This window comes from Microcaecilia unicolor, chromosome 8 (genome assembly GCF_901765095.1).
Source record: "Microcaecilia unicolor chromosome 8, aMicUni1.1, whole genome shotgun sequence".
Classification (NCBI taxonomy): Eukaryota; Metazoa; Chordata; class Amphibia; order Gymnophiona; family Siphonopidae; genus Microcaecilia; species Microcaecilia unicolor.
The window spans coordinates 73,457,018-73,472,511 of NC_044038.1; the positions used below are offsets into that span (position 1 = coordinate 73,457,018).

The 15,494-nt window shown below is 45.1% G+C and overlaps 1 protein-coding gene across 2 annotated transcripts in view; it reads left to right on the forward strand.

Annotated features, from left to right (window-relative positions):
- Nucleotides 1–15,494, forward strand: part of LOC115476266 — a 31,865-nt gene that overhangs the window by 6,994 nt on the left and 9,377 nt on the right. Inside the window, exons 2-3 of one of the 2 annotated variants that reach the window (XM_030212547.1) lie at nt 3,319–3,519; nt 9,552–9,836. In XM_030212547.1, the coding sequence (XP_030068407.1) occupies nt 9,596–9,836 (241 nt within the window). In that variant the 5' untranslated portion in view covers nt 3,319–3,519; nt 9,552–9,595. The remainder of the gene's footprint in view (nt 1–3,318; nt 3,520–9,551; nt 9,837–15,494) is intronic. The other variant, XM_030212546.1, reaches the window with a different exon arrangement.

Below are 15,494 nucleotides of genomic sequence, written 5' to 3' on the forward strand. Positions count from 1 at the left end.
AAAAATGGGATGCTTTCATGGTGGGGCAGGATTGCGGTCATTAAGATGAACGTACTTCCTAGGTTGTTATTCCTATTCCAAACGTTACCATTGGAAGTCCCCTCGGGAACCCTGAGCAGATTACAGTCTGAAATGTCAAATTTTGCTTGGGGAGAAAGAAGGGCGAGACTATCTAAGCGAATCATGTGGAGGGGAGTGGAAGAAGGAGGGAGAGGGATGCCCAACATCACCTGGTATTATCAGGCAGCACAAATGAAACAGGTGGCGGAATGGAGTAAGGGGGGAGGGGGCGCCAGTGGCTGTATTAGAGCAGCAACTGGTGCCTGGGTGTAATTTGGAAAGGGGCTTGTGGGGATCTGGAAGGATGCATGGCCCGCGTGGGGGAACTGATAATCCTTTTATAGGACATTTGCTACATACTTGGGAGGTATTGAAACGAAAATTTAAAAAAGGAGTTAAAACATCTACATTGGCGCATATAATCCATGAAGTAGAGTTCCCAGCGGGCGAAGAGGGGGGAACTTTTCATGAATGGTATAAAAAAGGTCTGAGGAGATTTTGAGATCTGATGTCGGATGGTTCATTAAAAACATTTGAGACACTAAAAAGGAAGTTTGCCCTACGAGCGTCGGATAACTATGCTTATCTACAGGTTAAACACTATATGAGTAGACAGGGGTGGCTACAGGGGGACCAGAGGGGAAGGGAGCCATTAGAGAACATATGGATTACTCTTGAGGTAGGGAAGAGGGGCATTTCCAAATTGTACAATTATATTAGAGGTAGTACATTGACTAAATTATCCTATATGAAAGCATGGGAGAAAGATTTGAACTGTGAAATGAGTGTGAAAGAATGGGAAAGGGTTTGTATAGAGGTAAAAAAGGCATCCACGTGTGTACTAATAAAGGAAAATGCCTACAAAGTTTTAAGCAGGTGGTACTATACACCAGACAGGGTAAAATTGATGTATGCTAGTGCCTCAGACAGATGTTGGCGTTGTGATAAGGACCTGGGCAATTTTATGCATGTGTGGTGGTCATGCCCACTTATTCGTTCTTTCTGGGACGATATAACTATGTGCATGACCTCTATTCTGGGGACACAGTTTGTAGGGGAACCTAAATGGTGCCTATTAGGGTGGGGGAATAAAAGAGGCAAGAAGTGGCAGAAGCGGATTAAAAGACTATGTTTATCAGCTGCGAAGCTGGAAATTGCAGCCCACTGGAAAAAGAAAGTGGGTCCTACAGTCGTGGAGTGGAAAACAAGACTCCGCACCATAATGGGACTTGAACAACTGACGGACAGACGAAAGGGCAGATTTGAACCAAAGGCGGAGGAATGGAATCATCTAGAGTGTTTATGGACTAATGCCACTATTACACAGTGTATTCAGCCATTACGTGAAGATGGGGGGGAGGGAGGGGAGTAAAATTCATTAAGTTTTCAATAGTTGATATTATTGTACAGTTCACTAAGGCTTGTTGCATAGTGGGTAATTGATTTTATGATTGTACTTATGAATAATGAGATTAAATAAAAAATTTCTTTCAAATAAAAAAAAAAAAAAAATTCCTTCTAAACAGGATGCCTACATGTTTATCCCACAAATTTTTAAATTCTGTTATGGTTTTCATCTCCACTACCTGCCGTGGTAGGGCATTCCAAGTATCTACCACTCTCTCAGTGAAGAAATACTTCCTGACTATTCCTGAGTCTTCCTCCCTTTGACCTCAATTTATGTCCTCTAGTTCTAATACCTTCCCATTTCTGGAAATCTTTTATTTGCAGATTAATACCTGTCAAATATTTGAACATCTGTATCATATCACCCCTGGTTCTCCTTTCCTTCAGGGTGTACATGTTAATGTCATCAAGTCTCTCCTCATACATCTTACTACGCAAAAACGCATACCATTTTTGTTGATTTTCTTTGAACTGCTTCCAGTCATTTTCCATCCTTAGCAAGAGACAGCCTCCAAAACTGAACATAATACTCCAAGTGGGGCCTCACCAATGACTTGTACAGGGGCATCAACACCTTCCTTCTACTGGTTATACCCCTCTCTATGCAGCTTAGCATCCTTTTGGCCATGGCCACCACCTTGTTGCATTGTTTCATCGCCTTGAGATCCTCAGACACCATCACGCCAAGGTCCCTCTTACTGAGGCATAAGGTGCCATCTTCTGTTGTTTTTGTGATTCCAGATCAATTACCCCTATGGGGCAGAATGATGGCTATTGAGTTGAAAATATAATTGTAGGCTGGTCTGTTGATTCAGATGCTAGTGCTGTAAGCCCTCAGTTTGATTCTTGGATTGGCACTTCCATTTCCTGGGTCACCTGAGGTTGGGAATGCAGCAAAGGCAATACTCACAGCCCCATGCGAGGTAGGAAGGGAGCTGAGATAATTGTGTGGGGTTGCCTAGAGTTGTAAGGTTTAAAAGGGAACCAGGCTGCATACCTCCAATCCAGGGTGGTCACTACAATGACCATCTCTGTGTTGGATTTTGGGAAATATAAAATAAGGATAAAACCCCCAAGTGGTGTGAATGAAGGCTTGTGGTACCAGAACCCCAGCCCTGTTCTGACTCAGAGAGAAAAAAAAAAGAAACAGGAGCAAAAAAAGGAAACATGTCCCCATAATGCACTGGGAGTAGCTTACACATTGAAAGCCTGACTAGTTCATTCTAAGAAATGTGGTTTGCCTTCCTTTTGAAAGGCAGGACTTGGGTATCAGACTGCACTGGCAATCCGTTATGCTGCCTCCCCCACCCAAACCTACGCATGCTGGGAACGTTTAGACCAGTGGTTCCCAAACCTGGTGCTGGAGGCATCCCATCCAGTCAGGTTTTTAGGATACCCCTCAATGAATATTCATGAGAGAGATTTGCATACACTACCTCTACTCTATGCAGATCTATCGCATGTATATTCATTGTGGATATACTGAAAACCTGACTAGCTGGTGTGCTCCCAGGACCAGGTTTGGGAGCCACTGGTTTAGCCCTTTGTACTTCATTCCAAAAACAGTCCATGATCCAGATATTAATTTCAAATCAAGAAACATTTACTGATACAAATTCAAACCCAGAACCGCCCCCCCCCCCAAAAAAAAAAACAGATTCCATAACGCTGCACTTTCAGAATTCAGTGATACACTAGTACTGAATTTAAAAAAAAAAGAGTCTATAGACAATCCATCTTGACCTGTCCCTGAAATGATACATTAGTCTCCCACTGTTTCTTCTGCGGTTTCTTCTCTCTCCTATCCTGCCATAACTGAAAAAAGTCCTTATATTCCTCTTCACATACCAGATTTGTTTCAGTATCTTTTGGTGAAATGTCCCAGGAGCAGATTCCTACTGCTTTGCTCTACAGAGTCTCCTAACTTATATGAAAAGGCACACTGAAAGGACATCCTTCCAAGAGGAAAGGAAGAGGCGTCTCTCTTCTGCATCTGACAGCACAGCTCCCCTGGCTGCTTCCCACTGTGCTATTCACTGACCCCCAGACTTAGTGAGTACTTTATGTTCACAGTTCACTTTTATTTAATGTACCACAAATCATAACAGCTAAGCAGTTTACAGTCATCAAATCAATAGGGGAATGAACAAAGATAATAAAAATGAGAAGGGCTGCATAGGCTACAAATTATTAACTGAATAAAACATAAAGGCAAGCATTAAAACATATTGGGGGGGGGGAGATATTCAGACTGCGGGAGGCATTTTTGTTCATTGTGGGGTGGGGGTTGGGGTGGGAGGGAGAACCTAGTGGCCCAAACCACCAGGGTTTTGTGTTTTGGGGGTGGGGGTGGGGGGTGCGGGTCAGGCTTAGGTTTGATGGGTCCGGAAGAAAATCCCAAACCATCAAGCCACTTCAGTGGGTCTCCCCTATTCCTCCCTTGCTAGCAAACTCTAATGCCAGCTCCGAGCTGACATAGGATTTGGAGCAGAAGCAATGCCCTTACTTGGCACGCTGCTCGCTGATCATTAGGGAGGAATGCGGGAGACCCTAGTTTTCATGCATTTGCATGCAATTAACAATCAGAGTTGAGTGGAAGCAAACATGGGTACTAATAGGGTGCTATTGACCTCTAGCACCCGTGTTTGCTTTTGATCATCTTTCAGTGACCTAAGAACATGAGAGGGAGTATATGGAATAACAAGATGAATAAAGATAAATCGGTGTACCAGCATATAAAGCTTTAACGCCACTGATGCTCCTTGTGATCTTCGGCAAATTATTTAACCTTCCGTGCCCCAGTGTCCCTCTAGACCGGCAAAGATGGGTTATGCACTCCTGCCAGCAGATGGAGACTGAGAATACACTGAACAATGCATTGCACAGGCTGCCAATTCAACCAAGCAGCTGTTCAGTATAGTAAACAGCCTTCTACAACCCCCACAACAAAACCAGCCTGCCAAGTCTAAACTGAACTGCAATGATTTTGCTGCATACTTTGCCAACAAAATTAAAAGTCTCCACCAGGATTTAAAGGCAATCCCACCCAGTGCCCAACCAGTCAACCAGGGGTGCACAAACTCGCCTCCTCCTAACAGAGACAGATGGAACACTTTTAACCTAATGACAGAGGAAAGCCTTGACAAAATCCTAAGAGACCTTCGACCAACTACCTGTTCCCTTGATCCCTGACCATCAAAGACAGTGCAGCAGGCAAGTATGGGCCTTATAGAAGGCGCCACAAAAATTGTGAACACCTCTTTCTAATGGGCAACTACCAACAGCATTAAAATGTTACAAGAAATGTTACAGTTCCAAAATGATATTTAAGAACAGGGGGGATTGCCCGTAGCATGTGGTCGCAGCATGTGCTGTATTTCAAGGTTTTAAGATATATTCTGATTTTTATTCTATTATATTTCCACTATTCATGATGTATTGTAAGCCACATTGAGCCTGCAAAGAGGTGGGAAAATGTGGGATACAAATGCAATAAATAAATAAATAAAAAGGGCAGTGGTTCGCCCTCTGCTGAAGAAAAACAACCTTGACCAGGACAAACTTGAAAGTTACAGGCCAGTATCCAACTCATAGAACAAACAGTCTGTGTTCAACTTAATGAATGGCTAGAAAAGAGTAACTGGATAGATCCATGTCAATCTGGATTCAGACCCGGTTATGGAACAGAAATGGTCCTCGTATCCCTGGTAGATGATCGTCACAGAAACCGAGACAAGGGATTTGCCTCAATGTTAGTACTGCTAGATTTCTCAGCAGCTTTGACACCGTGGATCATGATATCTTGCCAGCACGACTGACAGAAACAGGTATCAACAGTACTTGCCTGGTTCAGATCCTATCAGACAGGCAACAATCCATAATGTTTGGCAGCAACTCATCACCACCATGGACACTGACCTGCGGAGCACCACAAGGATCGATACTGTCACCTATATCGACATACTGAGGAGTTTCCGGCAGCACATGACCACATATAGGGAGGCAAAAGATTACTGCAATGCACTATACAATGGTCTGACTACAAAGGGCCTGCACCAGCTCCAGTTGATTCAAAATGCAACAGCAAGACTCATAGAAGGTTGCAAGCGACGCGACCGCATCACACCATTTTTGCAAAAACTTCATTGGCTACCAGTACAATACAGGGCTAAATATGATACTCTATGTCTGATCTTCAAGGCCTTGAAAGGAAATGGCCTTCAGATCGGGGAGTATCTGAAGAATAGGATGATCCACCACACACCGTCAAGGACACTAAGGTCCTCCCAAGGACTTTCACTAACTACACCCTCTCCAAAAGACATTACATGATGTGATACCCGCAAGCAAGCCTTCTCCGGAGTAGCCCCCACACTCTGGAATGCATTGCCTGAAAGGCTCCGCTTAACACAAGACTATCTGTACTTCAGGAAGCAAGTGAAAGCTTGGCTCTTCAACCAAGCCTTTAATGGAAGAAGTAACTAACTTGTTAGTCTCACTCACACACACACACACACACAAGGATTAACTCGGGCTGTACATACTGCAGTGGGACATGTTTATCCACTCCTACCCTAGCTGAGATAATATTTAACCATCTCTCTGACCTCATGTGCAACTCTCTTCAAATCAATCACCTTACTTTCTAATTCTTCCTACTTTCTTACTCATCTATATGTTACAACTTTGCCTTACCCTTCACTATTATAATGTTCTATTACGTATTGTGTAGTCATTGCAAGTAGTATACCATGCCATACTTTGTATTGTTACTTGAATATTTTTACTGCTGTAATTGCCTGTTGCTCATGTTTGATCTATTCTTACTGTACTTTCTTGAGTGAATTCCTTCAAAAAGGCAGAAAATAAATCCTAATAAATAAATAGGCGTATACATGGGCTGTGCGTCTCAGCAGATGATAGCAGTGGTAAGTCTGTGCAGTCTCATTTTCCTTTGAATCTCTAGTTCTTAAAAAAAAAAAACTTCCTTCATGAACAGAGCAGGCAGGTCGAGGACAACTACCGTATTTTTCGGACTATAAGACGCACTTTTTTCCCCCAAAATTTGGGAGGAAAATGGGGGGTGCGTCTTATAGTCCGAAGGTAGCGATTCCGGATCGCCCTCCCCCCGAGTTTGGGATCGCCCTCCCCTACTCACGTCAGCGATGTTCCCTGGTGGTCTAGTGACGTCAGGGCAGGAAAGAGCCCCCTCTTTCCTGCCCAGCGCGCTGCTCTCCGTCCTCCTGTATGCTGCCTGACGGTCTCGGCGAGATTCAAAATGGCCGCCGAGACTCTCGGCGGACATTTTGAATATCGCCGAGACCGTCAGGCAGCATACAGGAGGACGGAGGAGGACGGAGCGCAGAGCGCTGGGCAGGAAAGAGGGGGCTCTTTCCTGCCCTGACGTCACTAGACCACCAGGGAACATCGCTGACGTGAGTAGGGGAGGGCGATCCCGAACTCGGACAAGACGCACCGGAGCACCTAGGTTTTAGAGGAGGGAAATAGGAAAAAATTTTTTTTCCTATTTCCCTCCTCTAAAACCTAGGTGCGTCTTATGGTCCGGTGCGTCTTATAGTCCGAAAAATACGGTAATTAACTTAAAAAACAAACAAAAAGAAAGGAAGTTTCAGGGGGCAGTCAGTTTCCTGCTTGCCAGACTAGGATTGAGGCCCGTAGGGTCTCTGAAGCCCCAGAAGTGCCACACTCAGGCAGCCGAGTCCCTCCCCCTCATGTTGGTATTCTCTGAGCTCCCTTACCTGTTGGGCTCGATTGTCCTTGGCTGCCTCGGGGCACTGGGACGGTCGTGAGTGTGAGGGGTCTGCCTGCAGCTTCTTTCTTCTTGGGAGCTCTTGTGTTTTTTTTGCCAAAATAAAAAAACAAAAAAAAAAACAACACCTAACGAAGAGGAAACAAATTAAAACTCAGAGGAAGAGCAAGCTTATTTGTTTCCTGACAGAGTGCCGGGCTCTACCTTTCAAAGGGGCCACCAGATCTCTGCAGCTCCCTGTCGTGGTCCTGGAGGAGTGCTAGCTTGTGCTGCTGCTTTTAGTATTTGGGGCCTGTTCCTATGGTCTGAGTTGTGATAGCAGCGTTGCGCCCAAAATGCTGCACTGTCAGGGCCGGGCCGTCAATGCAGCTGGTCGCTGTTCCTTTTGTGAGGGGAGCAGGCTTTGCATTCCCTGGCTGCAGAGTTGGTAAGTTCTGAGCAGCGGCCGGTGGGTGCATCTGTGGCTGCAGGGGTATCGGAGCAGCTGTTGGGGATGGCGGCGGTTCTAGTTTTGGTGGGAACCACCGCCATTTTCAATTGTCTCCGACCTTTGGATATGCTGCCACGGTTAGAGTGTCACCTTGATTGAGTCTACTGTTCTCAACATGGTGCAGCCTGGGCTGTCTAAAGTGGACTTTCATCCTGATTTTGTGTTGGCCATGTACAGGACCTTTTGTTAGTGGCAGGAGAATGCTGCTGGTGGGAGTCATCATAGAGGTCTTGTTCCAGGGGTCTACAGCTGGCTGCTCCTCCAAGAAACATCATGTGGACTAGGAGTTGGAAGATGTGATGGAGCTGGAGTCTTCTCATTCAGAAAAGGAACCTGATTGGCCTATGGAGGACGTCTCTGTCACAGATTCAGGGGGTGGTGAGTCCTTGGGCTGCAGACGGAGCTGCAACAGACAAGTCAGTGTAAGAACCAAGAGAGGACAAGACAAGGCTAAACTAGGCAGGACAGAAGAAACAAGATACAACAAACAAGACCAGATCCAGATGAGGGTCCCAAAAAACAAGGCAAACGATCTGCAAACTCCAACGTAGACAACAAAACAGCAGATACAAAACAGAAGAATGTTCAAAAATGTATTGATGATGTCAAATACCAATAAGTCTGGTATTTGACATCATCAATAAATTTTTGAACATTCTTCCGTTTTGTATCTGCTGTTTTGTTGTCTACCCAGATCCAGACGAGGCAAAGAAAGCAATGCAAAAGGCTAGTACTGGAACCCAGGCAGAACAAGGCAAGACTTGGAACTAGGTTAAAACTGAGTCCAGAAAAGGCAAGACAAGGACTGGATTCAAACAGGACTGGACAAGACAGAAGCTGGATCCAGACGAGGCAAGGAGAGAAAAGCAACAGGGCTAGAACTGAACCCAGACAGGAACAAGGCAAGACATAGAAACAAGGCTAGAACTGAGTTCAGACAAGGCAAGGCAAGAACTGGATCCAGACACGAGAAAGAGCAAAACAAGACAAGGCATAAGACATGGCGGACAAAGCAGGGCTGGAGCTAGGCAACAGGAACAAACAGAAGCAAGACAAGGCAGGAATAGGGCTTGGCAGTAGCAGGAACTAGGAACAGAGCTTGGCTGTAGCAGGAACCAGGAACAGGGCTTGGCTGTAGCAGGAACCAGGAACAGGGTTAGGTTGTAGCAGGAGCCAGGAACAGGGTTAGGTTGTAGCAGGAGCCAGGAACACAGGAACTAGGCTTCAGGAGCAAAACACAGGAACTTCAGGGACAAAGGAACAAGACTAGGCAGGAAACAAGACAGGAACTCAGGAGCAAGGCTTTCAGAAACAAGACTCACAAGAACACAGTTAGGCACAGCCCATTTATATACCTACTTGACGTTCAGTGTGTTCTCAGTCTCCATCTGCTGGCAGGAGTGCATAACCCATCTGTGCCGGTCTAGAGGGACTAAAGGAAACAAATTAGTAAGTAAGATCTAATTTCTCCTTTCCTCAGGTACAAATTCAGATTGTAAGCCAGAACTTACCAGATTGTAGATCAGGACCCCAAATGGGGTCACAAAACCTGGTTTTGGGGTACAACATAGCTGGGCTGTCCATAAGTGCATCACTATTCTGCACCTCCGGGGGAAAAGGGGTCAAGCAATTTTATTTGTTCGCAATCATGGGGTTACAGACACAAAAAAATTGGAAACCACTGGTTTAAGCCATTGTGGGGGACAGGAAAATATCTACCTTGATCTACCGATCAGCAGTGCGAGACATTGTCCCTCTGATTTCTCTCTGAAATGCCCCTGTAAGGCATTTACAGTAACTGATCCTATTCTACCTGTCTTTCAGCACCAGAAAGCAGATCTCTGCATGAAAGGCAGGACCTTGGAGAAATGCAGATGTTCCATGGCAGCCTAGAGCTCTCAGGGAAAGATGAAGTCACAGAAACAGAGTCACAAGGGGTGAAACAGGAGCCTGTGAAGTTTGAGATGAAGCAAGGAGAGAAAGATTTCTGCCAGGTTAAAATCATACCAGACCATGAGCATGCACAGATCAAAGAGGAACCCCTTTCAGATGAAGAATTCTACCCCTGCCTAGACAGCAGAACCCTGAGCCTGGGTGCTGAACTTCAAGGTGAGTTAGCTGGAACAGAGCTGTCAGACCACATCGCTTCTTCACTGCAGGTTCTGTGCTTTATGGTCCAGCTAACTTAGGAAGTGCCACATTGGGTCAGACCAGTAGTCCATCAAAGCCAGTGTCCTGTCCACAGCAGTGGCCAGTTCCGGTCACCTGGGTTACCCATCAGACCCCAGGTGGGAAAATCAATTCTGTGCTGCTCATTCCTGGAAGTGGAAGGTGGCTAGACCAGCCTTTTTTAAGTTGTGCTGATTTACTAACCCAGACTATATTTTCTGGTATAGTTCAATAATGTTCTAATCTAGTGGAAGAATAGCCTTGAGGGCTGAGAACCAGGTCAACCAGAGTTTAAATCCTGCTGACACTGCTTATGGACCTTGAACAAGCCACTTCATCCTCAGCTGCTTCAGGTGTAAACTTGACAGCTCTGCTGTCCCCCAAGGATTACAGTCTGTTACCCAGTTCCAGGAGAGGGACTTTTTCGCCAGTCCTGGTTGTAAACTTACATCCTAAAGCAATGCAATAATTGAGGATCTTGATTCTACCCATTGAAATCAGTGCTGCAGGTCCCATAATGCATCAGGATGGAGCTGGCAGAAATCCAGGACTGACCTAAAATCTCCCTCCTGAAACAACTTGACAGCTGTGTGACACGGAAGTACCTACTGAACCTGAATGTAATTCACCTTGAGCTACCAATGAAAAAGTGTGATGTTAAAATCCGAAATAATCTTCCTGCTCTCACTTATTCTCCATATGACCATGAGACAAGTTACTTTATTTATTTTATCTATTTATTTCACATGCTTGATATACACATGGGGTCTAGCCAAGGCTTCAATGCAGTTTACAAAAACAAATTAAAAACTAGGGCACGGTGAGAAAAAAGGGAGATGGGATGGGATGGAGACACTGTGGAGTGAGAAGGGGCGAGGGGAGGAGGCAGAGAAAAGACAGGAAGTCACAAAAGTCAGGCAAAAGGGAAGGGTTATGAAGGCGGGTCAATTGCAATTCTGAAAAGGTGAGTTTTAGTGCCAATTTGAAAAATGTGATGGTGGGTTGATCCCGAATCTGACGTGGAACTTCATTCCAGAGTTTAGGACCTATATAGCTAAAAGCAGAATCTCGAGTAGTAGTGAGTTGGCTAGAAGGAGGCAGTAGTAAGGAAAGAAGATTATTATCAGCCGATCTAAGGCAACATAAACGAGAGTAGGGAATACGATATCTGTTAAGATAGAGAGGGGCAGAAGGAGTCCTAGATTTTTGTACAAACAGCAGAATCTTGAATTTTATTTGGGAGGAGATAGGAAGCCAGTGTTCAAAAATCAGAAGAGAAGTGGCATGATCAAAACATTGTGCTTTGTGAAGTAATTTGACTGTTGTTAATGCGATGAATTGTAAACATTTTATACTCTCTAAAAGTAGACCTGCAAGAAGGGAGTTACAATACTCCAAACGAGAAATAACCAGTATATGTATAAGTGGACGTAAAAATGAGGCAGGAAGGATGGAGCAGACAGACCAAAGACAATGAAGAGCAAAAAAGGAAGCTTGAAGGGTCTAAAGGTTAGAGCCGAGTCAAATGCAACACCCAGAATCTTGATTGTATCCTTGAAAGATAAGGTAGTGCCATCTAGAGAACGAGCCGGTACTGGTGAATGGTGAGAAGGTGAAAAAATAATTGTTTCATACTTAACAGTATTCAGAAACAAAAGATTGGATTTGAGCCATGAGGAAACCTTGGAGAGACAGTTATTAAGGATTGTGACAGATGTGTCTGTGATCTTAAAGATTTGAATGTTATCTGCATAACAAAATGGAGTGCAGGAATAGTCCTGGATAATAGTGAAGAGAGGGACTAGAAAAATATTAAAGAGAGCTGGTTACAGTATAGAGCCTTGAGGTGCTCCAGAAAGAAGAGGAAGGGCATCTGTGGTTTTGTTATGAAAAGAAAGGTGGTAAGAGAGATTAGAAAGATAATTAGTAAATCAAGAGAACACAATGTGTGAAATACCAATGAATTGAAATCACTGAAGAAGGAGCATATGGTCAATGAGGTCAAAAGCTGAAGACAGATGTAAGGGAACTATAATTACTGACTGACGTTGATCTCATTTCATCCTTTTTTTTTCCCATCTAGTCCTGCCTAATTATGCTGTCACCTAGGTGAGGGCATAATTAGGCAGGACTAGATGGAAAAAAAAAGGATGAAACAAGATCACATGTATTACTTTGCTTCTTGAAGTTATTGTAATTTGTATTATATTCTGTACATTATTGTGTTTTATTCACTTATTGTTTGTAAGCCACATTGAACTTGAGTCTATTTTGGGCTAATGTGGGGTATAAATGTCATGAATAAATAAATCTAGTGATGTACGGATAAGATCATACAAAGGTAACAAGAGGGTTTCGGTGCTATGATTTGGTCTGAAGCCTGCTTGGAACGGATGAATAATATTGCTAGATTCAATATGTTCAATAAGTTGGTTGTGGACAACTTTCCGAACGAGCTTTGGAAAGAAAGGCATGTTGAAGATGGGGCGGAAATTCGATGGGACAGATGGGTCGAGATGTAGTTTCTTGAATAATGGACGGACAGACGCATGTTTCCATAAGGATGGGACAGTACCTGTGAAGAGAGATGAAGAGATTAAAGGGAGAAAAAACAGGATAATTATTGAGCTCTGGGCCTCAGTTGTATTCCTCTGCTCTGGTGCAAATTCTCTGCATGCCCTTCAGCCAGTTGCTTTATCTTGCCCTGCCTTGATTTAACCAGTTGGAAATCTGTATTCCTTGTCATCTATACCAGACCAGTCCAGATTAATGGGTTGTGTCCATCTACCAGCGGAAGGAGACAGAGAAAATAAAGTAAACCACCCCTTAAGGGTATCATGCAGCCTGGAATGTTCAGTATTTTCTCTGTCTCCTAGCGGATGGTGGACGGATTGTGCAGCTGCTCTGGATTGCTAGCTGGTAGCTCCTGTCCTAGATTCTTCTGGTGACAGTGGAGCCAGGGGTGTGCTGGTAGCCATGTTGGGGCTAGTTTTAGATGATACTCAGTGGTCCTGAATTCCTCATCTGCCAGCTAGGGTGATATCCAGTGACCCTGGTTCCCTCCCCTCCCTCCCTCCCCTGGCTGTCTTTCTAGCAGGGTGATGGTTGATTGTGGCATGGAGTACCTTGTCTCCCCTATGGGGTTCTCTTCTGTGGTGGTAGGTATATCTGAATTTCTGCCTCTGAGATAAGCCTTTATTTATTTCTGTCACTAGTGAAGAAGGTTGTTTATAAAAAAAAAAAAAAAGGAAGAAGAAACTTTTTTGCCTCTGAGGTAAAACTTTATTTATTCCTGTCACTAGTGAAGAAGGTTGTTAAAAAAAAAAGGAAACTTTGTTTTTCTCTCCTTTTTTGCCTCTGAGGTAAATCTTTATTAATTCTTTCACTAGTGAAGAAGGTTGTTTAAAAATAAATAAATAAAACTCTGGTTTTTCCTTCTTTCTCTTGCCTGTTACCTGATTTATTTTCCCGCCTTAGGCAATGTATTTTAGGGGGCCGCTTGCGAAGTTTCTTTGAATTTTGCTGGCCGGAGTCTGATTCTGATCTTGGACCCTTCTGAGCTGGTACCAGTTGCTTTGATTTTTTTTTTTGTGGGGCACAACTCGTGTCTGGATCACGAAACTCAGTTGTTTTTCTCCTCTTCACAGTCCTAGACGGAGGCTGGTTTGGAGGGTGGCTCCGTTGCTGGAACTTTACCTTTGCGGTTTGGAGGTCTTAGTCTGCCATTTCCAAAGTGGGGGAAGTCTCTCGTTGGCTCTGTTTGGCTGCAGGCTCGGTTTTTTAAAATCCAGGGCTATTTTTTAATTCTTGTCAGCCTTACGCGGCTGTTGGTCTGTTCTTTTCAGACTGTCCGATCTCTGCTGCTTCTGGCATCTTGCTTGAGATGCCCCTGCTATTTGATTCTTGTTTTGGCAGCAGTTTTTCCTCCCTTCCTTAGGGAGGTTCTGGTTCTCTCGTTCCCATGGATCCCTCCTGTCTGCTGTGGTTTGTCTGCAGGGTACTTTCCTTCTGGCAGGGGTCTGAGTTGACCTTGGTGTGCAACTGCTAGCTCAAATCCCTCTTCTGAGTACCCTCGGGAGCTCCATTCTTTTGCTTGGACTCAGTTCAGTGTCTCTTTATGGGAATGTGCCTTTTTAGGACTAGTTTGCCGTCATCTCTTCCTTGCTTCCCTTGCTTTCGGGCATGAGTTTTAGCCTGGCACAGGCGGATTTTGCCTTTTCTAGTTTCAGGCGCCTCTCTCCTGGCACATTTGGCACTCCTTCCTTTTTCTGTAAGGGGCGCAGTTCTTTCTTGCTGAGCAGATCTATTGCTGTGCATCTGGATTATCGCCTCTTAGCTCTGCGCTTTTCTCTACTTTTCTGCAGGGAAGTGGCTCTGTTCTAGTTCTGGAGTTTGACTCTCCCTTAGCTGGTTTTTCCTCAGTTTGGTGTTAGTGGCCAGCTTCCTCTTTGTTCCTGGCCTGGCGAGATTTGTTTCTTCCTCACTGCCCACTCATTTTTCTCCCTATGGTCTGAGGATTCCAGCTCCGTGATGCTTACCTCCCTCTTGGCGGGAGTTCTTTCTCTACGTTGACTGCTGCTCCACATCGGTTGCCTAAGAGGGCGGTCATTGTGGCTCAGAGACCACTTGAGGGCCGAGAGTGTCTCTTGGGGGCACGGGGCTTTCTCTTCTTGTAGTTTTAGTCCCTCTGGGCCAGGGGAGTGCAGCGCCAGGTCTGCATTTCCACAAGTCATGCTCCTTTCCTGTTGGCCTCCTGGCAGCACCTTCTTCTCTGGCTGTTCCCCGGGGCTCCATCTATGCATTTTGCTTGTTGAACACAGCTCCATTGCTGCATGTTGAGCACAGCTCCATCGCTGCATGTTGAGCGCAACTCCATCGCTGCATGTTGAGCACAGCTTCATTATTCCATGCAGTTCCACTGTTCCATGTTGGGCATGGCTCCATCGCTGCATGTTGGGCACAGTTCCACAGTTCCAGGTTGGCTTTAGGTCCATCGCTGTATGTTGAGGACAGGTCTATCATGACATGTTGAGTGAAGTTCCTTCGCTGCTTATTCTGCAACCTTTCATCTCTGCATGTTGAACGCAGCTCCATTGTCACATGTTGAGTGTAGTTCTTTCTCTGCAGGTCTCAGTATGGGGCGCAGTCCTGTGTCTGCGTGTAGAAAACGGCTCTGTGTCTGCCTGTGGAACGCAGCTCCCTGTCTGCATGAAGAGCGCAGTTCCACCGCCTGTTGAGTGTAGCTCCATCTTTCTGTGTTTAGCACAACTCTTCTCTACAAATTGGGCGGTTCCAGGGTGGTATCTGGAGCATAGCTCTGTGACTGCAGGTGCTACACAGCTTCATGTCTGCGTAGGAAGCATAGCTCCTTGCTGGCGTGTGGAGCGCTGCTCCTTGCCAGCGTGTGGAGCGTTGCTCCTTGCCAGTGTCTGGAGCACAGCTCCTTACCGGTGTCTGAAGCACAGCTCCTCGTTTGCATGTGGAAAGCAGCTCCTTTTCTGCGTTTTATACACAGTTCCATCGCTACCGCAGCTTCAGTTCTGCAGGTACCTCAAACATCCAACTCTTTCAGTGGGGCACTGCTCTTCCTCTGTGTTT